This window comes from Leuresthes tenuis, unplaced genomic scaffold, assembly GCF_036924035.1.
Source record: "Leuresthes tenuis unplaced genomic scaffold, fLeuTen1.0.hap1 SCAF_12, whole genome shotgun sequence".
Taxonomy (NCBI): domain Eukaryota; kingdom Metazoa; phylum Chordata; class Actinopteri; order Atheriniformes; family Atherinopsidae; genus Leuresthes; species Leuresthes tenuis.
In genome coordinates, this window is record NW_027325366.1 from 30,196,225 (window position 1) to 30,221,759 (window position 25,535).

At 43.9% G+C, this 25,535-nt stretch overlaps 1 protein-coding gene across 1 annotated transcript in view; it reads left to right on the forward strand.

The window, feature by feature from the left end:
- The first annotated feature begins 1,902 nt into the window (after positions 1-1,902).
- The window catches only part of xpo4 (exportin 4), a 54,145-nt gene continuing 30,512 nt past the window's right edge, over positions 1,903-25,535 (forward strand). Inside the window, exons 1-7 of the mRNA XM_072397449.1 lie at positions 1,903-1,992; positions 6,098-6,203; positions 7,395-7,536; positions 7,996-8,134; positions 9,951-10,067; positions 10,171-10,324; positions 18,960-19,072. Coding sequence (XP_072253550.1) covers positions 1,903-1,992; positions 6,098-6,203; positions 7,395-7,536; positions 7,996-8,134; positions 9,951-10,067; positions 10,171-10,324; positions 18,960-19,072 — 861 coding nt within the window. The remainder of the gene's footprint in view (positions 1,993-6,097; positions 6,204-7,394; positions 7,537-7,995; positions 8,135-9,950; positions 10,068-10,170; positions 10,325-18,959; positions 19,073-25,535) is intronic.

A 25,535-nucleotide genomic window follows, 5' to 3' on the forward strand; every position in this document is an offset into this window, starting at 1 on the left:
ATGAGTAAAAGATCAGTTATACCATATGAATTAGTATTCTATACAGTCACATTTCTGTTTTGTTGGCTGAGTAACTCACAATTCAGAGACGTATGATCATTGATACCATGGTCTGAGAATAAGACCATTATTTTTAAAGTTTTACCATCCAAAGTGGCGTTTTTCAGACTGTTATTAGAGCTATTGGAGACATTAGTTGCGCTGTTATAGTTAAAAAGTATCTCAGCAGCTGCAAAGATGAAATAAATCTTAATTGTATGCATCAACACATTTTGCTTGCTGTTTTCGATCTATTTATGTGAAATATAAAGAAGGATGTGGGTATATTTTCAGGCGGGAGATTTAGTCGTCCTGTTGGCCAGATGAATTGGGTTGATTAAAGCTAAATGTTGTGTTCTAGCACATCAAAAGGGAGCTGAGTCTGGCCCAGTGATATCATTTTCAGAGTGTGGATTGGGCCAGGGGCAGCAGGGTGGCTGTGGGGTTCTTTCTGTGTACGCCAGCTTCCTCCCACAGTCCAAGAACGTGCATGTTCAGTCACTTCGTGGTTCTAAATTGCCCTTAGAAGTGAGTGTGAGCATGCATGGCTGTTTGTGTCTGTGTTGGTCCTGTGATGGACTGGTGACCCGTTCAGGGCGTAACCTGCCTCTTGCCTGGTGGCAGCTGGGACGGGCTCTGTTCTGTTCTGTGACCCTGACCTGGATAAAAGTGGGTATCGAAAGTGAACGAATGAATTGGTTCTGTCTGCGCTGAGAATTGATCAGTTCAGCCACATTTAGACCGGCTACTTAATTAATTTAGTATCATGGGCCAGGACTCGAGGCATTGTACTTGAGTCTATTTCGCTGAACCAAACAGTCATTTCTGGCTTGCCATATTTGGGCTTTTAAGCTCTTCTTTTGATGTGGGCTGCCTTTTGTTCCGTTCTCTGTCAGATGATCCCACACTGCTTCAATAATGTTGAGGTCCGGGCTCTGGGGAGGATTCATCCCTCCATAAGACCTGTTGCCACTGATTTTCAGTCCACTTCTTGTGTCATTTGGCACAGCTCAGCCTTTTCTCCCTGTTTCCCTTCCTTAAGAATGGCTTCATGACAGCCACCCTTCCATGGAGACCATTTCTGATGAGGCTTGGGCCAACAGTAGATGGATCAGCTGAAGGTCCAGATGCATCTCTCAGGTCCTGTGTCAGGTCTTTGCTGGATTTATCACTTTCAGATGCTGTAGATAGGACACACTGCACACCATGCTGAGATATGCCAAACTTTCAGCAGATAGCTCTTTGGGAATCACCTTGTTGCTGCAAAAATACAATTTTCTGTCAGTCAAACTGTGTTTTATTTTATGTTTTTCATATCTGCTAACAACAAAGTGTCTGAAGATACAACTTAAAATTGATTGTATTATCACCTGTTCATCCCTTGAGTTAGGAGCCTTTTTCCCTGCTTGAATGATTTACCGCTGGTGTTAAATGGCAAAGCAAATACATTCATCTGAAAATGGTCAGGTACAAGGACTGAAAATGAGTGAAAAAGCAGAAAAGAAATGCTTTGAAAGACCTTCGGAAAGCCTGGAGAAATATTGCTCAAGACAACTTTGAAAGATTACAGCAAAGGCTGGCTGCTTGGGAGCAAAATATAACGAAATGAGTAACGATGGCGAATGGTAATAAATCTGAGCAATATTAAAGAAATTCCAGACTGTCGGTTTGTAAGTTTCTTACACTTCGCGTGTTTTTTATTCTAATAAGTTCATGTTCCTCTGGAGCCTGCAGGACTTTCTGAACCAATACTGGGTTTCGACTTGAGTTTCGTGTCACTACACGATTACGTAACCCGCTTTCTGTGTTCACACGGAACCCTGCCGGGCACCAGCAGCGCTGTAATCCCACAATGCAGAGCGCATGGCGCGTCATTGGAGAGGGACGATGATGGCGGCGGTCGGTGCACCAGAAGTGATCACACAGCTGGAAAGCGCTGCCAAAGTTTTAATGGTGAGGAATTCATCGTTGTTTTGTGGCCACGGCGGGAACGGCACACGTTTCTTAGCCCGTCTCGAGTGAAGTGTGGCGTTTGGGGGTCCTCGCGGGTGTTTGTTTCGTCACGGGTTTTGTTGGTAAATGTGTTGAGTTCAGGGACGTGAACGATGCGTGGCGCAACGCCTCGCTTGCCTCCATCCTACATGAAATAGAAATCCTCTCATCATCCTAACGTTTCTCCCGCTCCTCTTTGCCTTCCTCCCCTCCTTTACACCCTTAAATATCACCTCATATGTGGGCGCTCTGCATTGTGGCTCGGTTTTCCAGAAACTTCAGCCGTTCAGTGTCGCTGCTCTCTCAGCCGTTAAATCAAGTTTTTATGGACTCTGGACACAGTTGGAGCATCTCGCTGCTTTCGGTTGAGCGGTTCTTTACCTCTGTCTGTAACTTTAGCTCATTAGGTCCCCTCCTAAACAGCTATTTACATAAAATATTTACCCCCTCCCCTCTCAGAGCCCCCTCCACCCGGCCAGGAGCAAGTGGCTAACTAACCATGTGCATGTAGGATAAACTAGCTAGCTAGCTTTTCTCGCTTGTTAAAACGATTTTTATCCCAGGTTTTACACTAAAACTTTCGTTTTTTGAATGTGATAAAAGTAAAATTGATGAAATAGCAGCTTGACAAGTGGGGCGTAGCTAAAAGTTGTGCCACATTGTGCCAGTCAGTATACATTTAAGTCCAGTGAGTGTTAGCTTGAAGTGTGGACTCTCTGCTTTGATTTGAGGTTATGTTACTCCAAATCTGAGAAAAAGCTTAAAGATTACAACTTTACTAAGAAGTTTAGACGGTCGTTCTCATAGAGCCCTCTTTTCTAGGGGCTCAAATCTAAAAGAACACAACTAGAACAAGAAACACGTTTCAGTGATGCTTTGCCAGGCTGCTTGTGAGTCCTTCTGCTCTTCAGCCTGTAAAACGCAGTGGTTGACTTCTCACACTGTGTTTTGGGGTCCTTTTGAGCATCTGACTGCTTTTGTCTTCTTTCATATTAGGAAATATATTAGGAAAGATGTAATATTGTTGAAAGTTGGGCTGATTTTATGGCTTGTGATGGGTAATTACTTCAGTATATGCTGCTAAGCTGTAGGTCTGCATCCTCTAAGGGGGCCTACAGCCCTCATTTAGACACCTTTGCATGTCAAAATGTCTTTGCAATATTGATATTGCACATGCTGATACTGTGATGATGGTGCATCTGGAGTGCAGCTGGAAGCCGAGCCTTGACACTGCGCCTGTGCGCTTCACAGATGATGAATTTTTTTAGATGCCTTATCATTCTGGTGCAGGTTGAGCAGTCAAAATAGAGCAGTTTCAGAACTGGTTTGACTTTTTAAAGCAATTTCTGACTAAGTCTAACCTGCCTTTATGTTTTTGAGGCGTCTGATTGGTGTGCACCTGCTGTTGAACCCTCTGTATTTGCTCTTTGATAATCGATGTCTTCCCAGTGGAGAGTGGCTGCATGTTGTGAAGGGATTTTTCTTTACCTTGGAAAGGAACTGTGCCCGTCCAGCAATGTTATCAATGAACGCTGTCCAGACTTACTTATGCAGCTGAGTTTACTGGTTTGTGTTTGTTGCCATAAAATATACCTAAAACTGTCAATTTGGCTTCGGATGTCCTTGCAAATGAAATTTAAATCCCAACCAAATGTACAGTACATGAGCCTAACTTTACACAGTGAACCCAACTATTTATTAAGAGTTGATCAAAGAGGTCTGGGTGTTATGATCACTCATTCTCGGAGTTTCGGATTGATTTCTCCCTTCTACGATGCTGCTGATAAGCCTGTTGAGACGGACAAAATTCTTTTGTTACTTTATGTGTGACTTTTACTGGACAGACTATAATATAGGAAATGAGAAGAGGGAATGAGGCTCATATTTGGAGTAGAAAAACAGGTGTTGTGTCACTTTGACACTGATGCTCTGCCTGTCTAAGCCCACAGGCAGTCTGGAGTCTAAGCCCACAGGCAGTCATGTTGTAAATTGTACAGAAAACCTCTCTGGCATTCTGTTCTGCTTCCAAATATCTTTTCAAAGACGAAACCTTGTCAAAATTGACTCTTTTTTTCCCTCTTTTATTTTGTAGATGTGCCTGTCCCTTTTTAATTCTCATGTAGCTCAGTTTTAACCTCAGGTTCATTCAGAACATGCAAGCATCACTTTTTCTAAGAACTGGGAAGTAGGAGCGTATCATCCACCCTAGTTGAAAGGTCGGCTGATGATTTGGACCAGTCCAGGGTGTCGCTCTCACCTGGTGACAGCGTTGATAGTCTCCTGCCACGAAAGAAATCGTATCTGGAAATGATTTGTTCTTGGCTCAGATTCCGGATCCCAAAATCTCACCTGTCGTGTTATCGTGTGACGGAAGAAAAAGAGAATAAAGCAGCGTGTGACAGGATGAACGTGGCCTGCCCGGTAAAGCGCTTTGACTAGTCAGTGGTTCTACAAAATAACAGGAAAAAGAATCCTTTTGTTCAGCTAATGTTGGGCCTCATGAGCACCAAACCCTCACAGACTAACCGACTTCACCAGGACTCACACCTCCCTCCATAGCTGCAGCACGTATCCTACAGTCTTTCGTGTAGTCTTTTTATTTTGTATATATATTATTCACTCTCTGTTTGGGACATTCAGACGAGCCGTCAAAGATCATGAAGTTCTTGAATGTGAAAACAAACGGACATTTAACTGAGGATACAGGTTCTCTGTGAACAAACACAGCAGCCAGCAGTCGGGTGTATCACGGTTACACCTACGTTTCAGAGCACACACACTCGCTTGATTTGTGTGTTTTTTGTAAAGGACATAAGAGAAATTTCCACATCCGAGCCGGATGTTGTTGATGATTCGACAGGGACGGAGTCTGCAGGCGAGGGACGGCCCTGAGTCTGCAGACGCTTGGCGAGAAGCGCTTCCCAGAGCGTGGAGATTGAGCCGCTATGCCAGGCAGAGTGGAGAGGGTTCAGTGGAAAGGTGTTTGCAGCATTAAATCCTCCCCCATCGATGTAACTGCCACAGCACATCACCAGTCATCAGTCTGAATTTAATAAGAAGTGAGCGTCAGGGTTACAGTTAAATACTTTGTTGTAACGCCTTCGAGCTCGGCTCGTAGAATCTTTCTGCAGCGTCTGCCGTCTCATCATAGATGGCACATTCTGTGGTTTGAGGTGTGTTTGTGTTGGGTTTCCTCAGATAAAAAGCTCTTTCTTCACTCTGCTGCCTTCAACCGCAGAGCTGCTTTCACTGCAATTAGGTCTGGAATGTGACTTTCCTGCTGAGCGGTATCATGGAGACACTCCTCAATAAAAATCTGTGTGTTCCGCTCTCTCATGTCTGTTCGCTGTGCATTCAGAGCTGTGACGTCTTCTTCTTTTCTTCTGGGAAAGTTACTCATGTTATTGCTTGTATATGAACAATCATCATCATGATTGTGATGATAATTGTCCTTTTGATGGAGCTGTTTCTGTGGGAATGTTTAAGAAACGCACATTTCTTATGGATTATGGCTTTATTTCTTCATCTTTTGTTGTTTGTTTGAGTCTGTCCGTGTTTCACCTTCATGACGGCTCCTCGTCTGTATGTACGACGTAAAAAACCAAAATGTGCCCCAGTAGTGTCGTATCTACTTTCTGCTGACTTATTAGCTTGTAAACGGGCATGTAATTTACTGTGGTGGCATGGATGTTGTTGTATCAGGGCTCAGCAGGAGCAGTTTCTGAGAAAGCCAGTCTCACCTATTGCTTGTTATGTGTTCAGAGTGCTGCAGGCTCCACACGGGCCATCATTGTGAAATTTCCAGCTCATAAAATTGGCCGTGGTCACAATCTTACCTTGTAAAGAAAGCCAGGAAGAATGCTGATGATGCATGTTATTTCACTTTTAATCAAGCAGTTTTCTAACGTCTTATCTGCACTGGGAATCTGATGTAATCTCGGCCAAATGAAATAAACACAACCCTAATGTGGTGTTTCCCTGCAAACGGGTGACAGATTTAAACTTGCTGTTGGATGAAGCGCTGGTACTCTTCCTCTAAATGCTCCTTTTCTTTTGATCTTCACAGGCACCGCCGTCCATGGTCAGCACAGAGCAGAGGCAGCATGCTGAACATGTATTCCTCTCCTTCAGGAAGTCCAAATCCCCTTTTGCCATCTGCAAGCACATCCTGGGTAACGCTCAGAACAATCTTTCCTTAATGCGACATGAATGTATCGCTCTGCTTCTGCAGCTGCAGGGCTGTCGGTGTTGTGCATGGCTCCTGGGCACATTCAGGGGTTTTTCAGGATTACTTTACTTGGGACTCAGCCTCTGGGGTTACAGGTGTGATGTAAACCCCAAACATTTTAACGTCATCTGCCCCCATGCTCACAGAATTCAGCTCTGCTTGATCTGGGCCTTCTTTCTGCACGGTTGGAAGTGAATTTCTGTTCTAGTATCCTTATTTCTGTCCAGGATGTCATGGTGTAGTGTTTAAACACAGCCAGGGATGTTGTACCCTCATTCTTAAACCAAAAAGCGACAGATTTTAGAAGTCTTTGAGGTCCTCACATCCACATTTGTAAGCATGCAGAATGCCAAATCATCTCAGGCTGGCTGTTTTTGCACTTGTTCTAAAGCAGCTTCACTATCAGCTTTAGCTTCTGGTCCATTTCCCATGATTCTCTGCTTCAAGGCGACTCAGGTTGATGCTGTGAAAGCATTAAATTGAGCCTTTTATCACTGTTTCCATGCGTTAAGAATCTGTTTAAAGAGTCTCGCTTGTTGTGCTTTCTGATCGCAGTATTGTACAGACGAATGTTTCCACTCATAACAGATATTTTGTCCACAGTGCTTAGGTCAGTATGTGCAGTGTAAACCTTACAGACCCTGATAACTACACCTTCTGCTTTGATCTGAATGAACACTTGTTTAAAGCGGCATCAGATTTAGCTTCAGGCTCCACATCGCTGCTTTCCTCTGTTTAAATCAGGGCTGCCTATTGATCGGCTTGTAATCAAACATGTTGCATAGATTAAATTGTTCGTCCTTATTTTGTTATGTAAACCTTGATTACGTTTTATTTCTCAGTGCGATCCAACATAATTAAGTTTATATGCTTCATCTTTAGAAGAACTCTGACATTTAGAGAAAGATCATCTTTCAGTGGAACAATGCAGACAAACTGATGTCTTTTAAAAGCCTTTATGTAACAAATAAAGCCCTAACCAACAGAAGTTTTATTTCCCAGGGACTTTATTTAGCAGGAAGAACCTACAGACATCAGTTTTATTCACATGGGCAGAATTTCCCAGTACTTTTAAACCTTTGAGCTATGGCCATCATCTTCCTTACGTTTCTCTCCCCATCTTTTGACTCACCAGAGACCAGTAAGGTGGACTATGTGCTGTTCCAGGCGGCCACAGCCATCATGGAGGCTGTGGTCCGGGAGTGGATCCTACTGGAGAAGACCAGCATCGAGTCGCTCCGGGCATTCCTCCTCACCTACGTCTTACAGAGGCCCAAGTAAGTAAAAAAGAGTCATAAAAGAGACGTTTTGGATCGATACATTTTGAACTGCAGCAGGATGTGCAAAGTTGGAGGTTAATGAACATCAGTTCCTGTTTTTATGTCGATCTAAAACAGACGATTCTGCAGGTTTTCTATATGAAAGTAGATCCCCAGCATAAAGCTGTAAAAGTCGAGTAAACTAACATATATAAAGGACTGCTCTGCATTTGTTTCTCAGTTTATCCAATAATGAATGCTTTTACAGATGTGGTTCCTCACACTAACTCAACAGAACAACATAGTGGGGTTTCTGTCAGTCTGAATGTAAATGATTTGGATCACGCTGCTGTGGTGCAGTCTCAGACACAGCACACACTTGTTCTGTTGTGTCGTCGCTCTGCCGGGTCGTCATTGTGCTTCAGCAGGACAGTAAACCTTGACTGCAGTGCTCAAACGTCTCCGTGTTCCCCGCAGTCTGCAGAAGTATGTCCGTGAGCAGATCCTGCTGGCTGTGGCGGTCATCGTGAAGAGAGGCTCTCTGGACAAAAGTGTCAACTGTAAAGGCATCTTCCATGAGGTGGGACAGCTGATCAGCAGCGGGAACCCCACGGTGGTGAGTGGCATGTTTTAGCTTCAGTTCCAGGGTTTTTTCTGCTTTCTCTCATGTACGCTTTTTATAAGAGACTGTTGATGATTTTAAAAAAAGAGGCTCAAGACTCGCCTTTTTAATCAGGCTTTTATTTGATTTTATTGATTTTCTTTATTCCTTTTAATCAATATTTATCATATTTAATTTTTGTTCTGTATTATTTTGATTAAATGTTTTAAACTCCAGGTTTTAGTTACACATTGTAACTATATGAGCTGAAAATCTATTTTGTTCATTTTACACCTTTGTATCTATTTAACTGTTTTAGTATTTCAGTTTTTAGCTCCAGTGTTTCCTCGGGGGGGGGGGGGGGGCGACCACACTGGGAGCTGCTTTTGGTCCAGTGGGGGGGTGCTGTCCTGTGGACTGCTCTGGCCCGGGTGGCTGGAGGACTCTGTGCCTTGGTGTGGGGCCTCTTGTCTGCCCGGGTCGGGACTGTCTCTGTGGGCGCTCCCTGTGGTCGTGGCCCAGGAGCCCTCTCAGTGTGGTCGCCCCCCCCCCAAGGGTGGCTTTTTCCTTGCCTTAGGTCTCTGTCTGATAGGTGCAGTGGGTCTGAGCTTGTGTGTGTGTCTCTCTGGGTATTTATGGGGGTGGGAGGGTTGCTATGTTTTATCATTGTTCTCTTTAGCCTCTGTGAGGCACTTTGTGTTGCTTTTAAAGTATGAAAGGTGTCATATAAATAGAATTTGATTTGGTAAATGTGCAAATATTTGTCAAATTTAGAAGAAGAGGCAGCCTAATCCCTGAATTTAAACTTCCAGGATTATTAATAGATCCATAATTAATCCTCAGACGGCTGTGTTCATCCCAGCGTAGCTTTTGGCATCATCAGATAGGCGTGTGTTACCGTGAAGTTTCGTGGTAATAACAATGAACATTTACCATGTGAATATTAGGGCCGGGACTCGATTAAAAAAAATTTATCTAATTAATTAGAGGCTTTGTAGTTAATTGATCAAAATTAATCGCATATAAATATTTGACATGAGAACAGTGAGAAGCAATTTTTTTCACATGGATTTTAGTATAACATTGAATAATGACTGAATACATAAGCTTAAGCAACAAAACAAAACTTTTTTTTCAAGGTGCTACTTAACCAGTTTTTTTTTATGCCTTTTTTTTTTTTCAAATATTTTTATTGGTTTTATGGGATAGTGATAAGAAAACACACGCACGACATTCGTAACAGCAGCCAGACAGAGAGGGGAGGGAATAAGTATTTAATGATTAATAATTTAATAAGTAATAATTAATGGATAAGAATTAGTATGAAAATACTAACAAACAAACTAGGAGGTAAAGGACATTTTTTAATGGACAGGACAGATAAAAAGAGACGGGGGGGCAGTAAAAGGCCGTCCGATGCGGGATTGGAACCGGGGCTGACAGCAGCGAGGACTGCAGCCTCTATACACGGGTCTCATCAGCTTCCTCTTCATTGTTCACTGTGGTTTGTTGTTGTCTGAAGTCATGAACGTCAGTTGGTGCTCCGGTATAATCGGTACGCCTGAAACTCATCCAGTGAGAAACGTTCCGCGGTGCAAAGATAAGTGCGATGAAAATGCGTTAATTTTTGTGTAATTAATTCATCTTAATTAACGCGTTAAAGTGCCGGCCCTAATGAATATATTTTATTAAATCAGTGCCAATCAGTGTAGAAATGCAGGTCTTTCTCAATCCGTCCAGTAGATGGCGATATTTCATTTGTTTCCAAATCTTGTTAATTCAACAACGATTAAGGTGAACTCAAGCTTTTTGTAAAACTCCTTTTCTACAGCAAACGCTGGCCTGCTCCATCCTGACCGCTCTGCTCAGCGAGTTCTCCAGCTCCAGTAAGACCAGCAGCATCGGCCTCAACATGGAGTTTCACAGCAGCTGCAAGCGTCTGTTCCAGGTCTGTTTCGCACCTTCACTTCTTCACGCAGCCTCTCCCTTTGTCTTTCTCCCTTAATCTACGTGTCTGTTCCCCCATCCATCCATCCATCCGGCTGCTCCAGGAGGATGGTCTGCGTCAGATCTTCGTATTGACCATGGAGGTGCTGCAGGAGTTCAGTCGCAGAGAGAACCTCAACGCCCAAATGTCCTGTGTCTTCCAGCGCTACCTGACTCTGGCAAACCAGGTCCTCAGCTGGAACTTTCTGCCTCCTAATCATATCCTTTGCTATTTCTACTGTTTCCTTTTAAGAACACAAAGTATTTAGCAACTTTTGGCCTTATGGATACATATGGATAACACCCAGGTTGCCTTAGAGTAAGATTAACATCAGAGTTGCTTTGATTAAATGCAGTTTTGCTGTGTAGATGTGTGTGCTGTCCCCATATTGGCCTATATATCCGTCACTATTCCCTTTGTGTGTGTGTGTTGAGCCGAGGAATGCAAATCTGTCGGTTAGTTTTACTTTGTAGCTCATCTCTTGTGCATACATCCGTGTTATCTTTGCAGTTGGTCGCATTGTTGAGCGAACTTGGTCACTTAGTGTGTGTGTGTGTGAGCAGCCAGGCTCATTATGACTTTAATCCCAACAGCCAGGCATCCTCTCTGCCTGTCTGAAGGGATCTGGAGTGGCGCTTGCTGCCAACCAGAGCCATGTATCATTTTCAAAGAGGTGTCTGTGTGTCCATCCCTGCATCATTCCAGCAGCACACCAGCCCCGCCTTGGCTTGTCGAGGCTCCCCTTGGTATGTGTGGCACGCTCGGTTTCATATGTGTGTGTTCTCAGAGACATGCTTTTAAGTCTAAGAGTGATTGCAGTCAATTTTTAGACGACGGTTTAATTTAGTTTTGGTGTCTATATGGAGCGATTGTTTGAATCTGAGGTTAAAGCAGGTGACTGTTGGCTTGATTATTAGACAGAATATCAGATCACATGCACTAAACTGACACAACTCATCCTGTTACATCTGAGGTTTATCATATAGGAACATTTAAAGCCCAGTTAGCAGATTGAAATGCTGGGATATTTGTGATTAAACATCTCCATATTTAGGGTTTTTACCTCAATGGATCAGCCAGAGCCAGACTCTTTTTCACCTCATCACTTGCTATATTATCTGGAGTTTATGAACTCATATAATCTGTCTGGTTAAATGTGTTTAATTTCACATTAAATACCATGACTTTAAACGTTTTCAGGAGCATTAAAAATGAAAGTGTGGGTGTCGTTAAGTTAACTTGACTGAGGTGATGATCGCTGGGTCATTTTTAAATACAACAGGCTTTATTTGTGGTGTTGCTTGCGTGGAGATAGAGCTGTAGTCCTCTGCCTTCTCGATGTTGAGCTGACACATATGTTGACTCCTGTCGCAGCCCATAAAAATAGCTTATGGTTTCTCAGATCAAGTGGCGTTCTCCTTGAAATTGGTGTGTGTGTTTGAAGCCTTTAAGTGTGTGGGCCGTTGCTGAAAAGGAAAACGGATTGATGAAGACCGCTGGGAGGCCTGAATGAGTGCGGCCGCCTGTCTGCAAGTGTCACAAAACGCCTGTGCGACGTGAAGTGAGCGACACTTGCATGGGTATCTGAGGGGCCTCCCCTCCATTGCTTGGCTGACAGCAGCCACCTCTCTTACAAGCACGCACACTCCTCAGCCGGCTCAAAAGACTCCTTCAAAAAGCCTTCCTGCCTTTTATGAACCGAGCGGCACGCAGGTCATCTGTCCTCGCCGCTGTCTGAACCTCGGCTCTGTGGCTCTGGTGTCATGTGGTGGAGGCGCACTCCACAGGCATCATGAAGACACCGTGTCACTCCACACTGGGCTTGACTGGCTGGGGTCGCGGTCAGGCCTTGAGGCTGTGGTGGCAGTCAGGTGTTGTAAATGGCTGTTTGAGCGACGGATGACCCAGCTGCCTCAGTGATCCCACATTAACCTCTGCATTTGGGCCTTTGTGATGTTGTTTGGATGTAGCTGGAATGTGAGGGGATCTTTAGACTCGTCCGTTACTATAATTGGTGCTTTGTCATGTCGCCGTTTTCTACTCAGTTTCCACCCCTCCGGTGGAGAGGTCCATGGCTTAACTTAAACTCCTTTAATTAAAGCAGAGTCCCTGCCTCTTCCTCTGAAGCGCTGTTGTCTGCGTTTCTCTTCCCTACTGGAGTGGAAGTCGTTTACTTTGTCCTGAAAGAACTAACCTCCATCTTTGGCGTTTCAGTGTGCCCCCAGCAGCCTTTCAGACCAGCACCTGCGCGGCTCGGTTTTCTCATTAGCTGTTGAAAGGTCAGTTTGTGGTCACCGTGGCCCTCAGGTTAAGGTTAGGATTAGGAGTGTGTAAGTTGATGCTGGATGTTTGCCTTGGCCCTGACCTGTATGGAGAATCTTTAAGGACCACTGTCTAAACAAAGTTGGGGGGAGTAAACAGCTGCTTGAAATGTTGATGGATGTTCAGTTGGCACGCGTGTTTAAGCTGTGAGATTTAGGTTACCTTTTTAAACTAAATCACTGCATTTCTTTCGGTGGGTGCAGTTCATCGAGGCCCACTCTGTCAGCTCTTTATTGTCCGACTAACAGCGGTTCGTGTTGCACTGAGAAAATAATCCACTCATTTATTTAGCTTCCCCTTTTCATCCATACATTTCTGCTCTTGAATTCCAAAGAATGGTGTTGAGCAGTGGCGTGGAATCACTTTCTTATTGGTTTAATCCACTGGAGGGAGAATTAATGACAACTGCTGTCTAAACAGATGGGGGGCCAAACAGTAGAAGGAAATGTGGGGGAGGGAGGGGGCAGGTCACCATGGAAGTATTCCTGCACTGTTATTTCACATGGCGAGGCGGCAGGACAGATTTGTGGCAGGATGTATCACTTAAACCCTACCACGCGCCTTAGCATAGCGCTGCGGTCTTCGCACGGCCACTGGCAGACGTTCAGCCCGTCTTCTTGTGCGGCAGGACGCTCCTCAGCGAGGGTCAAGCGTAATGAATAGACGATAGAAGGCGAAGCCTCCGGCACGAAGGTTGTTCAGGCTTGCAAAATGTTGACATTACAAGGATGAGCAGTTGTTGGCTATTTAAAGCAGTCACAGAGATAATATATATATATTTAAATAGATTGATCTGTAAATGTTAAAGCTGTTGTTACAGAGTTAGGAAAGTGAAATGAGGCTGAATTTGATTCGATATGGTAGGACTTAAAAAAATACATCTGTTGCATAGTTCAACACAAAAAACTTAACTTGTGGCAGCCCATGTTTGAATTCTTATATATTTACTCATTTTTCTGTTTCCAGGAATAATTGTTGTGAAGTTCTGAAGTGATTCTAAAGTTTGGAAACAATTACAGAATTAAAAACTTGCAGGATACAGCAATTTAAAAAGGAAAAGACATTAAACACTGACAAAATTAAGATGAATTCAGTGCGTTTTTTTGCATCTTTTAGGGTAAAATGTGTTTGGAATCCACTGTGAGTGAAAAGCTTTTACCTGGAACTACAAAAAGGCTGTCATTTAATACAATGAGTGCCTGCTTTAGCTGCTCTCCTGACTAAATGAAAGCATTTTAATGCAACGGCAGGTTCCCCCCCCTCACCCCTCCACCATGTGACAATGGTAGCCCCGAAGGGACAAACCACACTTTTTCTTTTCTACTATTCATGACCACTGCTGTGTCCTCGCGTTAAAAGCAGCTGCTCAAAACATCTTATATTCAACCTTTGAGCCAATTAGATGCAGCAGGTCTCTGAGTGCTGGAAACAGCATTTTTCTTCTTATGCGTCACAGCAAACACGATGGTCTGTTCATCACAGCGACAGGTGTTTTTAACCATTTCTGGCACCATTATGGCCCGATCTGCCACATATAGAGGGTGAAAGCTTTTGTCTTGTGGTGTTCCTGATCTTTTAGATCAGAAGCTTTTAAACTGGGCGGCTACAAAGGGATGAAATATCGCATTACTCATCAGAGGAGTTGCCAAAAACAGATCCCACAGAATGCCTCAGATATTTGAATTTACAGTTGTGATGTATTAGTTTTGGGGGAGTTGTTTCTCTTACGTTCCCCACACTCAGAAACTGCTAAATATCCCCAGACAGAGCCATAACTTTGTATGGTTTATTGCAAAGAGGAAAATGTCGTTCTTTTGGCCCTCTAACCGAGTGTCATAATCTCATACAAGCTGAGAGAAAAACTAAGGTGGAGTGAAGAGGAGAGTCTTACTCAAATGTTTAATCGGCACCTTTATTGGGATTTGACTGTTAGCTGGTGTTAATTAAGGTATTACCGTGTGCTTCTGTGGGTGCAAATGTGAGAGCTGCATGTGAGAACTTTGTTGGTGTAAACTTGCATTTGATTTAAACTCTTGTGGTCAGTGGTTTACCCTGGCTGGGTTCTGAGTAAGTTGAGCGTGTTAGTGTGTACGTCTGTCTGTCAGTACGTCTTATCTTTGCAGTGGAAAACTGACGTGTCACATTAGTTATTCTTGAACCTGCTGGAACGGTTGAGATAGCAGCAGGTGATGTCTTTTAAAAACCCACCAAACCGCAGCCACATGTCGTAGTCACTCTGTGTACATTACTCATACTGGAGGCACGCGCAAAACACACACAGACTGTCGGCCCTTTTTTCTTTTTTTAAAGTGTGAATCGCATGGTTGAGGTTGTAAATTCGCTTGTCAAGCTTGTAGAATTTCCTCTGAATTCAGAAGCTCAAGCTTGCACTGAATGAGCACAATTCCTTTGGCATATAGCAGAGTTTCTGAGTTCCCTCACCACTTAAACAGCTCACAGCAGCTACTGGAGCAGTAAAGGATTTGGTTTGACCCTCTAAATTGTGAATGTTTCAGGTTGTCTGTGTTGTTTTTAAAGTTAAAGTTGAAGGGCTTCGTTGGGTTGGCACCGAAAACATGAATTACTGAGTGAAGCTGCATTGGTCGGATAGTTTTGGTTGTTGATGTTGCCTGAGCGCACACAGACCTCACTGTTGATGGTGCTGGCTGGAACTAAATGTTTAAAGCTAGGCTTGCTCCGTGATTAGTTGACAGCGGTGGTGCTTCGTGCCCAGATGTGCAACAAGCGCTTGCTTGTGAGGTTGAGAATACAAGCAGTCTGATCTGTTGATCACTGTACCAAAGGTGCGCTCGTGAAAGTAAACCAGCAGATGTATCAATAAACCCAATCTGAAGGTCAGGGGTCCCCCGGAAATTCAGTTTCACAAGATTTTGGGATTTGTTAACTTAAGGAAAGCTACTTTGCTTCACATTCGGCCATTTTTATTCACGAGTATTTATATTTGCAGAGATATTTTGTTTATTGATACAGAAAGAGCTTTTGGTTTCCCACTAAATGAAGCGTGAGAAGAGCCACTGACATCCGTCTGCATATCCAAAGGGTTCAGTCGGCATTAGATCCCAACTGAAATAACTCTGCAGTGGTTGTGAACATTTATCTGCTCCAGCTCTGATCGGCAGTGATGTAAACATGTGAGAGTTGTGCTCTAACCGTGAGCACGACTCACTTTAAAGTCGTGTTCAGTCTCCCTGTGACTCTGACCGTGCCACCCTGGGATAAGAGAAGGCACCACAGATAGACTGTGGCTGCGTTGTTGTGACTTATGCAATTATATTTATCATACATATGCTCTGGTTGCATCAGGTCCTCTTTTAGCTGCTTACAGGATTTCCACTGGGAGGAAACGGTATTTCTGGACTTAAGTCAGGTCTTGTGATCATGAGTACCCGTGAGTGCTGGCAGTGGGAAAGGGTTTAATCGGCTCGTATTACCGGGTGTACTACAAACCCGTTTGGTTTTCCAGTTATTAGTCTAAACAGGTAGAAGTCTTTTAAACTAACTCTCCAGCTGCTTTAAAAACAGAAACACAGCACCTTGCTTTGATGCATTTATCTCTTTCTTTCTGTAATCATTGATTTGTGTTTGGAAGTCAGCCTTTTTCTATGCTGTTGGATAAATAAAACCTCCAAGTGCTTTTATATATTCTGCTCCTAATTTAGACTCATCTGGAGTTCACATTGAATGCACTTTAGCTAAAATGTCTTCTGCTCCCACAGCTTAACTCAGGTTTGTCTAACCTGAGCGTCACTGAGGCGACCCCCCCCCCCCCCCCCCCCCCTTAAGAGACAGAATGAAACACGGTTGTTGTTGGACCGGGTTCCTTTAAATTAAAGGTTAATGTGCAGGAAGAGGAAACAAACAAAGCAACAAGAGCTTGGTCAGCTTCATTTAAAACCGTAAAGGGCACGTAAAGTGCACAGAGTGCTGAGAATCCAGTTAAAGATGGATGCCTGTTATGGAAAAAATGAGAGAGGGAAATTTTGTGATGACATGATTTCAAGCTGCCAACAAAAACATAGAGGAATAAAGTCACTGAGACCCCGGCTATTTATCAGATCTTTCTGTTTCCCTCTTTCATTGAAAGGGTTCAGTTAGAGGTCCTCTGCCTCACCACGACTATTTTTAACAAGGCCCGAAAGCCAAGCGCTGGACACAGATCCACGCACGCACACAATCCCACAGACCCTTAAACAGGTGCCAACTTTTGTGCCGAAAAGTGTGGCGTGGCGTGTTGTGGTGGGGTGTGTGCTCGGGGAGTGACTGGGCTGGTGTGGGAGGAATGTGTGACCTTCCCGGCCTCTGCCGCTGTTTGGCTTTGATCGAACATTCCTCTGAAAGTTTCCGCCTTCTGCTGTCACTGAGCCGCAGGGCAGTGACACGGGTTAGCGTGCGTGTGTCGTAATGGGGGGAATATATAAAAAATCCCTGCATGAGGCGAACACAAAGGAACTAAAGGGAGGATTATGGCTGCTTGCAGACGCAGTAAATGGATATCCAGATTTCTTAAATTGGGGATAATATTGGTTGGTGGCTATCAAAGCGTCATCAGTAGCCCTCAGTCAGTATGAACTCACATTGTAACCCTCAATGTTCCCACAAATGCCAAAAAGCTCAGGTTGAAAGAAAAAGATTCAGAAAGAGAGGGTTAGGGGTGGGATTAAACATCTTTTGGGGATGAAATTATTCCCAAAATGCCAACGTTTCCCTCAGCAGTGACGTCGATCTGCTTCACTTTGTAGCCTGAGTATGTTTGGGATTAGAAGTGATTAACAGGCAAAGCAGCCTATTTTAGTGCTCTAATGGAAACAAATCCTTGGGAAGATGATCTGCTAATTAATTGATGATGAAAACATTTAGTTTTTGTTGTTTTGTTGGTTTGTTTCATGTCAGAAGTGACAAATGGAGGCAGTGCCAAAAAAAAAAAGTCACATTTATGGAAAATTGTGCACATTCTAGTTAACTGTTGTTGTCCAGAAAGGGCATTAAAACAGGAACACATTAAGAAAACACTCACTTGTTGTGTTTGAGTGTCTGATAATTAGTGTAAGAACTGATCAAAACTGTAGGAGAGACATGGATCACCAACCTCACCGGTGAACGAAGACTACATTAGAGCCGTGAGTCAAACCGAGCAGCTCACCTGGTCTGTCTGACGGGCCTTTTCAGTCACTCCCATGAGCTCTTAAGCATGTCCATCGAGTCAGTCACAGCCCGAAACACACATCATTTAGGCCCCTTAGTTGTAGAATTATTCTCAGAAGGACCACGGATCAGAAGAGGTTGGACTAGCTGATGGTGTAAGAATACTTTAATGGCTGCAGGGTGGATACAGAGATGCTGCGCGGCCCAGTAAGTGGACGTCAGTGTGGTTACACGTTGGTGCTTTTCTTTTATGTACCGTCTATGAAATAAAGTCGGGGAAAAGGCATCGTTCAAGAAGACAAAAGAACACGGAGTCACTTCGTGCTGAGAGCGGCTTATTAATTCATAAAGTTCACGTGTGACATGCTTTCATTGTGGAAAGAGTGCGTGTCGGGGCAGTAAAGAGGGCTGTTCTGGGTGAGCGTAGGAAAAAACGTGCTGTGGGTGCGTTTCCAAAGGTTTGAATGAGGACAGGAAGTGTTGTTGTGAGAGATTCTCTGTTGTGGGTTTGTGAAAAGCTTCTTGTGGCTATAGTGAAAGTCTAAATAAGGCGACTGTGTGGTGGAGACAGGGAGACTTGTTTGGGAAAAAATAAAGGACATTCGGAAAGTGACGAGGGTAGAAGTGTTTATTTTTAAGTTAAAACACGATGGGATTTAGTGTTCAGATGAAAGAGAAGATGAACAAGAGAAGAAATAGATAAACAGGAAAGTGTTTTATTGAAGTTTTAAGTCCGTGTTAGAGAAGCAAAGACAGTGTTTCTTTGGTCTTGGAAAGCAGTCGGGGCAGAGCCACGGTGATTGGCTGAGGAGGCGGGAGGAGGAGTGTTCGGGGCAGTAAGGAGTCTGGAGCGTATCTTGTACATTTCAGATCTTTAGGAAGCAGAGGGGAGAAAACTGAGAGCAAAAGCAGGGAGGGGTTGCAGAAAGAGGGGTGAAGAAGAGGACAAGAAGGGAAGAGGGTGTTAGAGGGTAAAGATTAGAAAGACAGAGGGAGGAGGGTGAGAAAGAAGAAGAGATCTGCTGTGTGGCTAAAAACTGCTGCAAATAAAGAGCTGACGAGGGAGAATAAAAGGAAGACAACATAAAGTGGCCAAGAAGGGGAGGGTGAGAAAATTAAAAATCCCTCTGTGGACGATAGATTGACAGAGTTAATGAGAGGAAGAGCTGGTGAACAAGTGCCTCACAAGTATCTGCTGCCAGCCACGAGAAACCGAAGAGTCTCACACAGAGACCAGAATACCCATTGAGAAGGAGCTTAGTGACAGGAGCTGGTGTTTTTGAGTGTGGCCCTCCTCCTCCTCCTCTTCTTTCTCCTCCTCTTTCTGTCTTTTTCTGCTGTTGTTGGCCTTAACTGGCGGCGGATCACTGGGGCGCTACTACATCGCCATGTTCGAGGCCACGCAGAACGTCATGCTCAAGCCTACGGAGTCCTGGAGGGAAGCACTGCTGGACACTCGCATCATGGACCTCTTCTTCACTGTGAGTATCTGGATTTATTTGCCTTTCTCAGAGCGTCAGCTGGCTGTTGGAGTAATGAATCCGAAACCTCATGTGGTGCACTTATACGCTAATTCAATGCAAATAAATGTCAATATTTGACCTTATTTGAATGTGTTTGGCTTTCTAAATGGGTCTCATTACATTTCAAACAGCACTGCATAAATATTCGATTATATTTAGGTGACTAAATTAAAATTGAAGGTTCCCTTTTCTCCGATAATCTGCTTTTGTCTGTCCAGATGTATTTTTCTGCCTCAGAGGTCACTTTTCCTTACGCATTTAAGGCTTCTTTCCCTCCACATATTTCCATTAAAAGTTCCTTGTGTCGTCTTTCTCTACCTCTTTTTGTTACAATCTAATTTTTTTTAATTTGTCATAAACAAACTCTTCATGTTGGGCAGAGAGCTCTGGTTTGACCTCCCCTTTTTGGCACATCCTAAGTTTTTTTTTTCCTGTTTTTTCTGCTACTTGAATGCACCATTAAGCAGATTTATGGGTGCCTTGCAGTGGGGTCATGTTATTGTGTTACTGTCTAGAGGACCGCACGGTGAAGTAAATGTGTATTTTTGTGCACTGTGTTTAAAGAGACGGCCCACGCTGGCCAAGCACATGGTGTGGAATAGAAGAGTGGAACAAACTGGTCAGCTCCTCTTCCATTAAGCATCCACTCAGACACACTGGCTGCCCATCATCAGATAACTGCTCCACCCCTGAACCTTTCAGCTGCCTGCAGCCACATACTAAATCCTTCCTTTAGCCTCTATACTCGCTTCCAAATACACTTCACATGCTGCCATTGTGGGAAATCTTCCTGATTTTTCTTTAATCCAGAAGCTTTAAGACCTTTTTTTTCCTCATTATATCCATTACAGCATATTAGTGTACCACAAACCTCCCTTTATTTTTATTTTCCCACCTTTCCTGACAAGCAACAGCAGTCAAACCTGTTTTTATGTCTTTTCTCAGAGCAATTCATTCGTAACACCTTCTACAACTGCTGATTTATGCGGTTAGCCAATCAGGAGTTCATGTGGCAGCAGTGCGAAAGGGGAAAAAAATTATCTCAGTGACCTTGATTGTGGCGTGATCGTCGGTGACGGACAGCCAGGCTTCATCACAGCAGTCTCTGGAGTCCAGACAAAGCGACGCTCTGCTCGGAGCTGACGGGTGTCCCTCCGATAAATCAGAAAAGTCCAGAAAACCTGCAACAACTGACCAAACAAGACCAAGCTAAACCCGTCCTGGTCTGATGAGTCGCGTTCTCTGCTCAGATATTTTTCAACGGCATGAATCACGAATGGACCCAAACCATCTCGCCGGTCCGGTGATGCTTTGACGTTCAGTATTTATTCCATCAACACTTTGAGCTCGTTAATACCAGCCGGTCGTGGTTTGAAAGCCACAGAACTCTCCGTGTTGTCGCCGCCCACAGTTGGTCCGCCCAACAAGCCTTGGCTTTAAGCTAATTTGGTACGATGTGATTATTCTTTCATGTCAGTAAGTGTTGGCCCTGTTTATTCTCTACAAACGGAGGCAGCTGATCACTGATGGGAGCCGTTTCTGCTCTAATGCTCATCAGGACTTTTCCAAAAAAGGCAAAAACCACCATAAGTGAGAGCACTTTTCTTCCTTTCTCCTGTTTTCATAAAACAGGGTCCTCTATCGAACCCTTTTATGTATCTTATTACATTTTTTTGTGGAACTAAACCTGCCTGAGCAGGTTCTACTGCTTGGTTTGGGTAGTAAATGCTTAAAGAAAGTAAATGTTATGCAATTTCTTTCTCAAATTTTGGTAGTTTGATGATGAAACATCACAAACTATCTGTAAAAACACTGATTCTGATTATTATTGCCCTAAAGGAAGGAAAAAGAAGCAAAGAAGCATTTTTTCTATTCTTTTTTTTCTCAGTGTTGACATTGAATTGTTAAAATGAGGCTTCAAATTGTGCATTTAAAGCATTAACCAGGTTTTTATTCACTTTAGCAAATCTCAGATGATTTTTTTCAAAGCCAGAAAAGGGAAATGTGAGTCACTCATTTCCATTTAGTGTCGAGACGTTTGGTTGGTTCACTTCAACCATGTAAATATGAAACAGCAACACAGTAAACAGAAAATATAAAAATATGAATAAAGGGGCAGGGACGGCTCCATTTCTTCACTGTTTTGGTTCACATTATGCATCGGAAACGGCATGGCAACCCGGAGGTGGAAACAGGATGTGCAGCTAGTTAGAATTACAGATTAGTCTAATGAACAGATCCAGATCTGGATCCTGAAGAACAGGAGATTTGAAGCTGAATGCACAGCTGAGACATTATGTGATGCAGTCGTGTTATGATGAACTCTCAGAGGAATGTTTCCAACATCTGGAGGGATCTTCGGCACAGAGAGCTGGAGCTGCATTAATGTCTGCCTGATAATGTGCTCGATGGTGTATTTTCCTGGGATATGAGGCGACTTAATGTGGGTTGCAGTTTCTTTTTTCTTTTGCGTTGCACACGGAATCAAATGCTGCCACCTGAGCACCATTTCTGACTGAAGTCTAGCTGGAAAACTACTTGGATCAGTAATTCTGCTCGTCAAAGAGTCGTTTTGAAGCTCATAAACCTTTTTGCTTGGACTGTAATGATCTTCTGTAGTCGGCAGTGATGCTTCTGAAATTGTAAAACAAAACAACTCGGAATCCTCCTGTGCTTTATAATCACCGTCTCTGCTCTCTAAATGCATTCCTTTGTCAGGACTTTCAAAGCAATCACAAGTAATTGATTGGTTTAAAGCAGCGAACGCAATCAGAGTCGTGTTGTACAAATTGCAGAAGTCCAATCACGGGCTTGATTGGCCTGCCTTGGTGGCTGGCGCTGAATAAAAATGTTTGTCATTTTTCGGCCGGTCGTCTTTGCTGCTGGAATCCGCAGGATGTGTTTTGTGTTGGTTTCAGTTTTCAGGCCTCCGGTTTCATCTCTCGCGGCGGTATTTCTAGTAGCTCAACTGTTTGTTATTGTAAGGCTGCTGTGGCACTGACAGCTGCCTGTGTGTGTGTGTGTGTGTGTGTGTGCGTGCGCTCCAGCATCATCCTTGTCGTGTGCATTTTTGTGTGTGCTGGAACATATCTGTCTCTGCAGGATTGTGACAGTTTAGTAGGTGTGTGTGTGTGTGTGTGTGTGTGTGTGTGTGTGTGTGTGTGTGTGTGTGTGTGTGTGTGTGTGTGTGTGTGTGTGTGTGTGTGTGTGTGTGTGTGTGTGTGTGTGTGTGTGTGTGTGTGTGTGTGTGTGTGTGTGTGTGTGTGTGTGTGTGTGTGTGTGTGTGTGTGTGTGTGTGTGTGTGTGTGTGTGTGTGTGTGTGTGTGTGTGTGTGTGTGTGTGTGTGTGTGTGTGTGTGTGTGTGTGTGTGTGTGTGTGTGTGTGTGTGTGTGTGTGTGTGTGTGTGTGTGCGCTGGGTTTAATGGGGTCCTTTGCCGCCTCAGCTGCTGTGCCTCCTCAGCTGTGGGGGGGTAACAGACTGGCCGGGCTAAGTGTGTGTAGAGGGGGTGCTCATAGACACGCGCCATTAGGGTCACAGTCCACAACCGACCAGTGGCAGGATTAGAGCCCAGCCCCAGGATTAGGGGCCCCTGTTAACAACCACAGTAACCCAACCATAACATGCGCATCACCCTGTTGAGGGCCTGGGGAGCCTCCGTCTCCCAGCGGGTGGATGGTTGTCAGCCTCCTGTAACCCGCCACCTATCTGTGTTGTGAGCTAACTGTTGTCGGTCCACGCTGCCACCATGTTTTGTTGGTGTTCAGAAATCTGATTTAGCTTCTTTAGTTATGCTTTTTGTTACTAATCAAAGTCTGTATAAATACTGTGATTTGCGTGCCTTCTTACTTATAACATCCTCTATGTTAATATGCTGCTGCTGATGCTAGTCATGCTCCGTTAATTGGACCATTTGACTGCCGTTTCAGGGTTTTTCCTGCCTTAAAATGAGGTGGTGGTACCTGATCGTGGGCTCACAGGTGCACATGTACCGTGCCTTCAACTGGCTCAAGCAAGTGTTTTACTAGCAGCCTATTTTAGGAGTTGTAATTACATGAAGTATTATTTTAAAGCATATTGTTTGTTGCAGTGAAAACTTCCTCTTCCTCGCCTCTCTGGATGTGGCGATAAAAGCTGCTTCTGCAGTTACATAGAAATGAAATGACAGATGCCGACAGGGAAAAGCTTGGTGAAATTACCGATTGAAAACCAGCCGAGAGCCGGTGGCGGGAAGAAATTTGGCGGTGGCAACCGCCACCAAACTCTCTACATAGGAAAAACTCTGCATTTCAAGTTAGACCACGCTCGGGTGATTAAAATCAGGATTTTATTAGAGCAGAGTGACCGTCTGGAAATGTTTCAGTCACAATTTAAGATGTGCTGGAAGTTTTTTTTTTTTTTACATAAAGATGGATCAAAACACTTAGACCCATTAGAGGGTGTACGCCCCCTCTGCATTATCTGGATGTGTTTGTCCGGTTTTGAGAATGTTGACTTTTGCACATCTTCAGTCAGACTAACATGCATTTTAAGTCCAAACTTGGTCTAAAGCAATAACCAGTTTCTTTTTTTCTAGTCTCTTCTTGATGTGCCGTTTCTCTCGCTCTACAGTAAATGTCTATATGTTACTAACTCTAATTGATGTATGGATCTGTTGGTGTGTAGCTTTGTCTTGGACTCTTTTTCGACTGATGTCGATCCCACGCTGGATCAGATCCAATTTCTTTGCATCTTGACAGCCTCCAATTGACTTTCTTGGCCATGAATAGAGGTGACGAGAACAGGGAATATATACCGTATATCAGGGGCAAGGAGGTGAGGTTGTGCCGACTAACTAACATTTTACAACCGCCTTGTTTTAGGGAGGAAAAAAAAGCAGAACCAGTGGCGCGCTCGAGCTAAAGCCACAGCATGTTCACATGAGGTCATCTTTCTGTTAAATGTTTAGATGTGATGCCCTGTCAGCCCCATGAAGCGACATTCACCATCATTGTTTGCAGCTGTGTTTGCACACAGCATTTTTTTAAATGCTGTTTGATGATTTGATATCACCAGTGATTATAGAGCCTGTTTGCATCACTATTTATAAATTCCAGTTAGCATATGGAACCACTTCTTGGCTTTGTAAAGTGCATCCATAAAGGCAGACTGCTGGCTGGTTGCAACATGGTTGCTGTTGATATTAAGACAATGAGTTGCAGGGAAAATGAGACGTGGAAAAGGCAAACCGTCTGCCTGCACTGTGGTCTGCTGCCGAAATCCAGAATACTCGAGCAGGAGCTTCAAACAACACACAGCAGGTGTTGGAACCCACACTTACAGTGACGTAACGTTGTGTGGAAAAGCAGAACGGCTCTCGGGGAGTTTTAAAGTTCCAGCAGCGGGTTCAAATCCGTTAAAAAGAGGCATCTCAGACATTTTCTCTGTGTTTCTGTCTCACCATCTCTTTATAATCTACACGCTCTATTAATTTATTGACGTCAGATTTGGACAAATCGGACAAAAACCAAGGAAACGTCTATGGCAGCTGGCTAATTTTGGAAAGAAAATGGGTTAAACTGTAAAATTGCTGCCCACACTGTCTGTTATAAACATCCATTAGATTTTACAGAGTGACTCATGAAAGTTTGACCTGCCTGCATTAAGGAGCTTTATTGGACAGCTGAGAGATGGGGAATTTGTTTCCCTTATTAAAGAAAGCCCGGGGATGATACCACGTATCTGCTATCGCCATTATGAACACGATGTTGTTTTATTAGAAACGATTGCCGGAACCATGAAAATAAGGCAGATGTTGTAAATTAATTCAGACTTTCTTTTAATAGGCTGATGAAGTAGTTCGGGCCACTGACAATAAATGCAATGAATCTACAGAGCGGTGAGAGAATACTGAAAGTAGATCATTATTGATTGTGCCAAGCCTCAGGCTGATATCTGACAGGACAATACCGTGTCATGGAAACGGGCTTAATATTTATGCCGTGCATCGCAGCAACTTGCTGCTGAAGAGCTGCTCTGTGCAGCAGAATTATTTTGGCCCCAGGGGTTTTGTAAGAGAGTATCTCATTTTTCAGCTTCAGCTAGTGACAGTTATGGCTCAAGATTCAGGGAAGGGATGATGGATTGAGAGACGATTGGTGAAAACTCGGTAGAGAAGAGGGGTAAAATGACGAGAAACGAGGAGAAAATGGTTTGAGGTGCAAGCATAGAAGGAACGGACAAATGCAAAAACACAAAAGCTCTTACAGTAACTGAGGAAGCCACAGTTGTGGCTTCAACAGAGCGTTTTTGTCTGAGTGGTTAGAGAGCTGCTTCTCGTTGGGATTGACTGTAGGCCTGCCTGCAAACACATGGTAATATGGTCAGATAGTGTCAGAGCTCATATGCACACACATCCCTAAAACACTGCACATGCCACCTTAT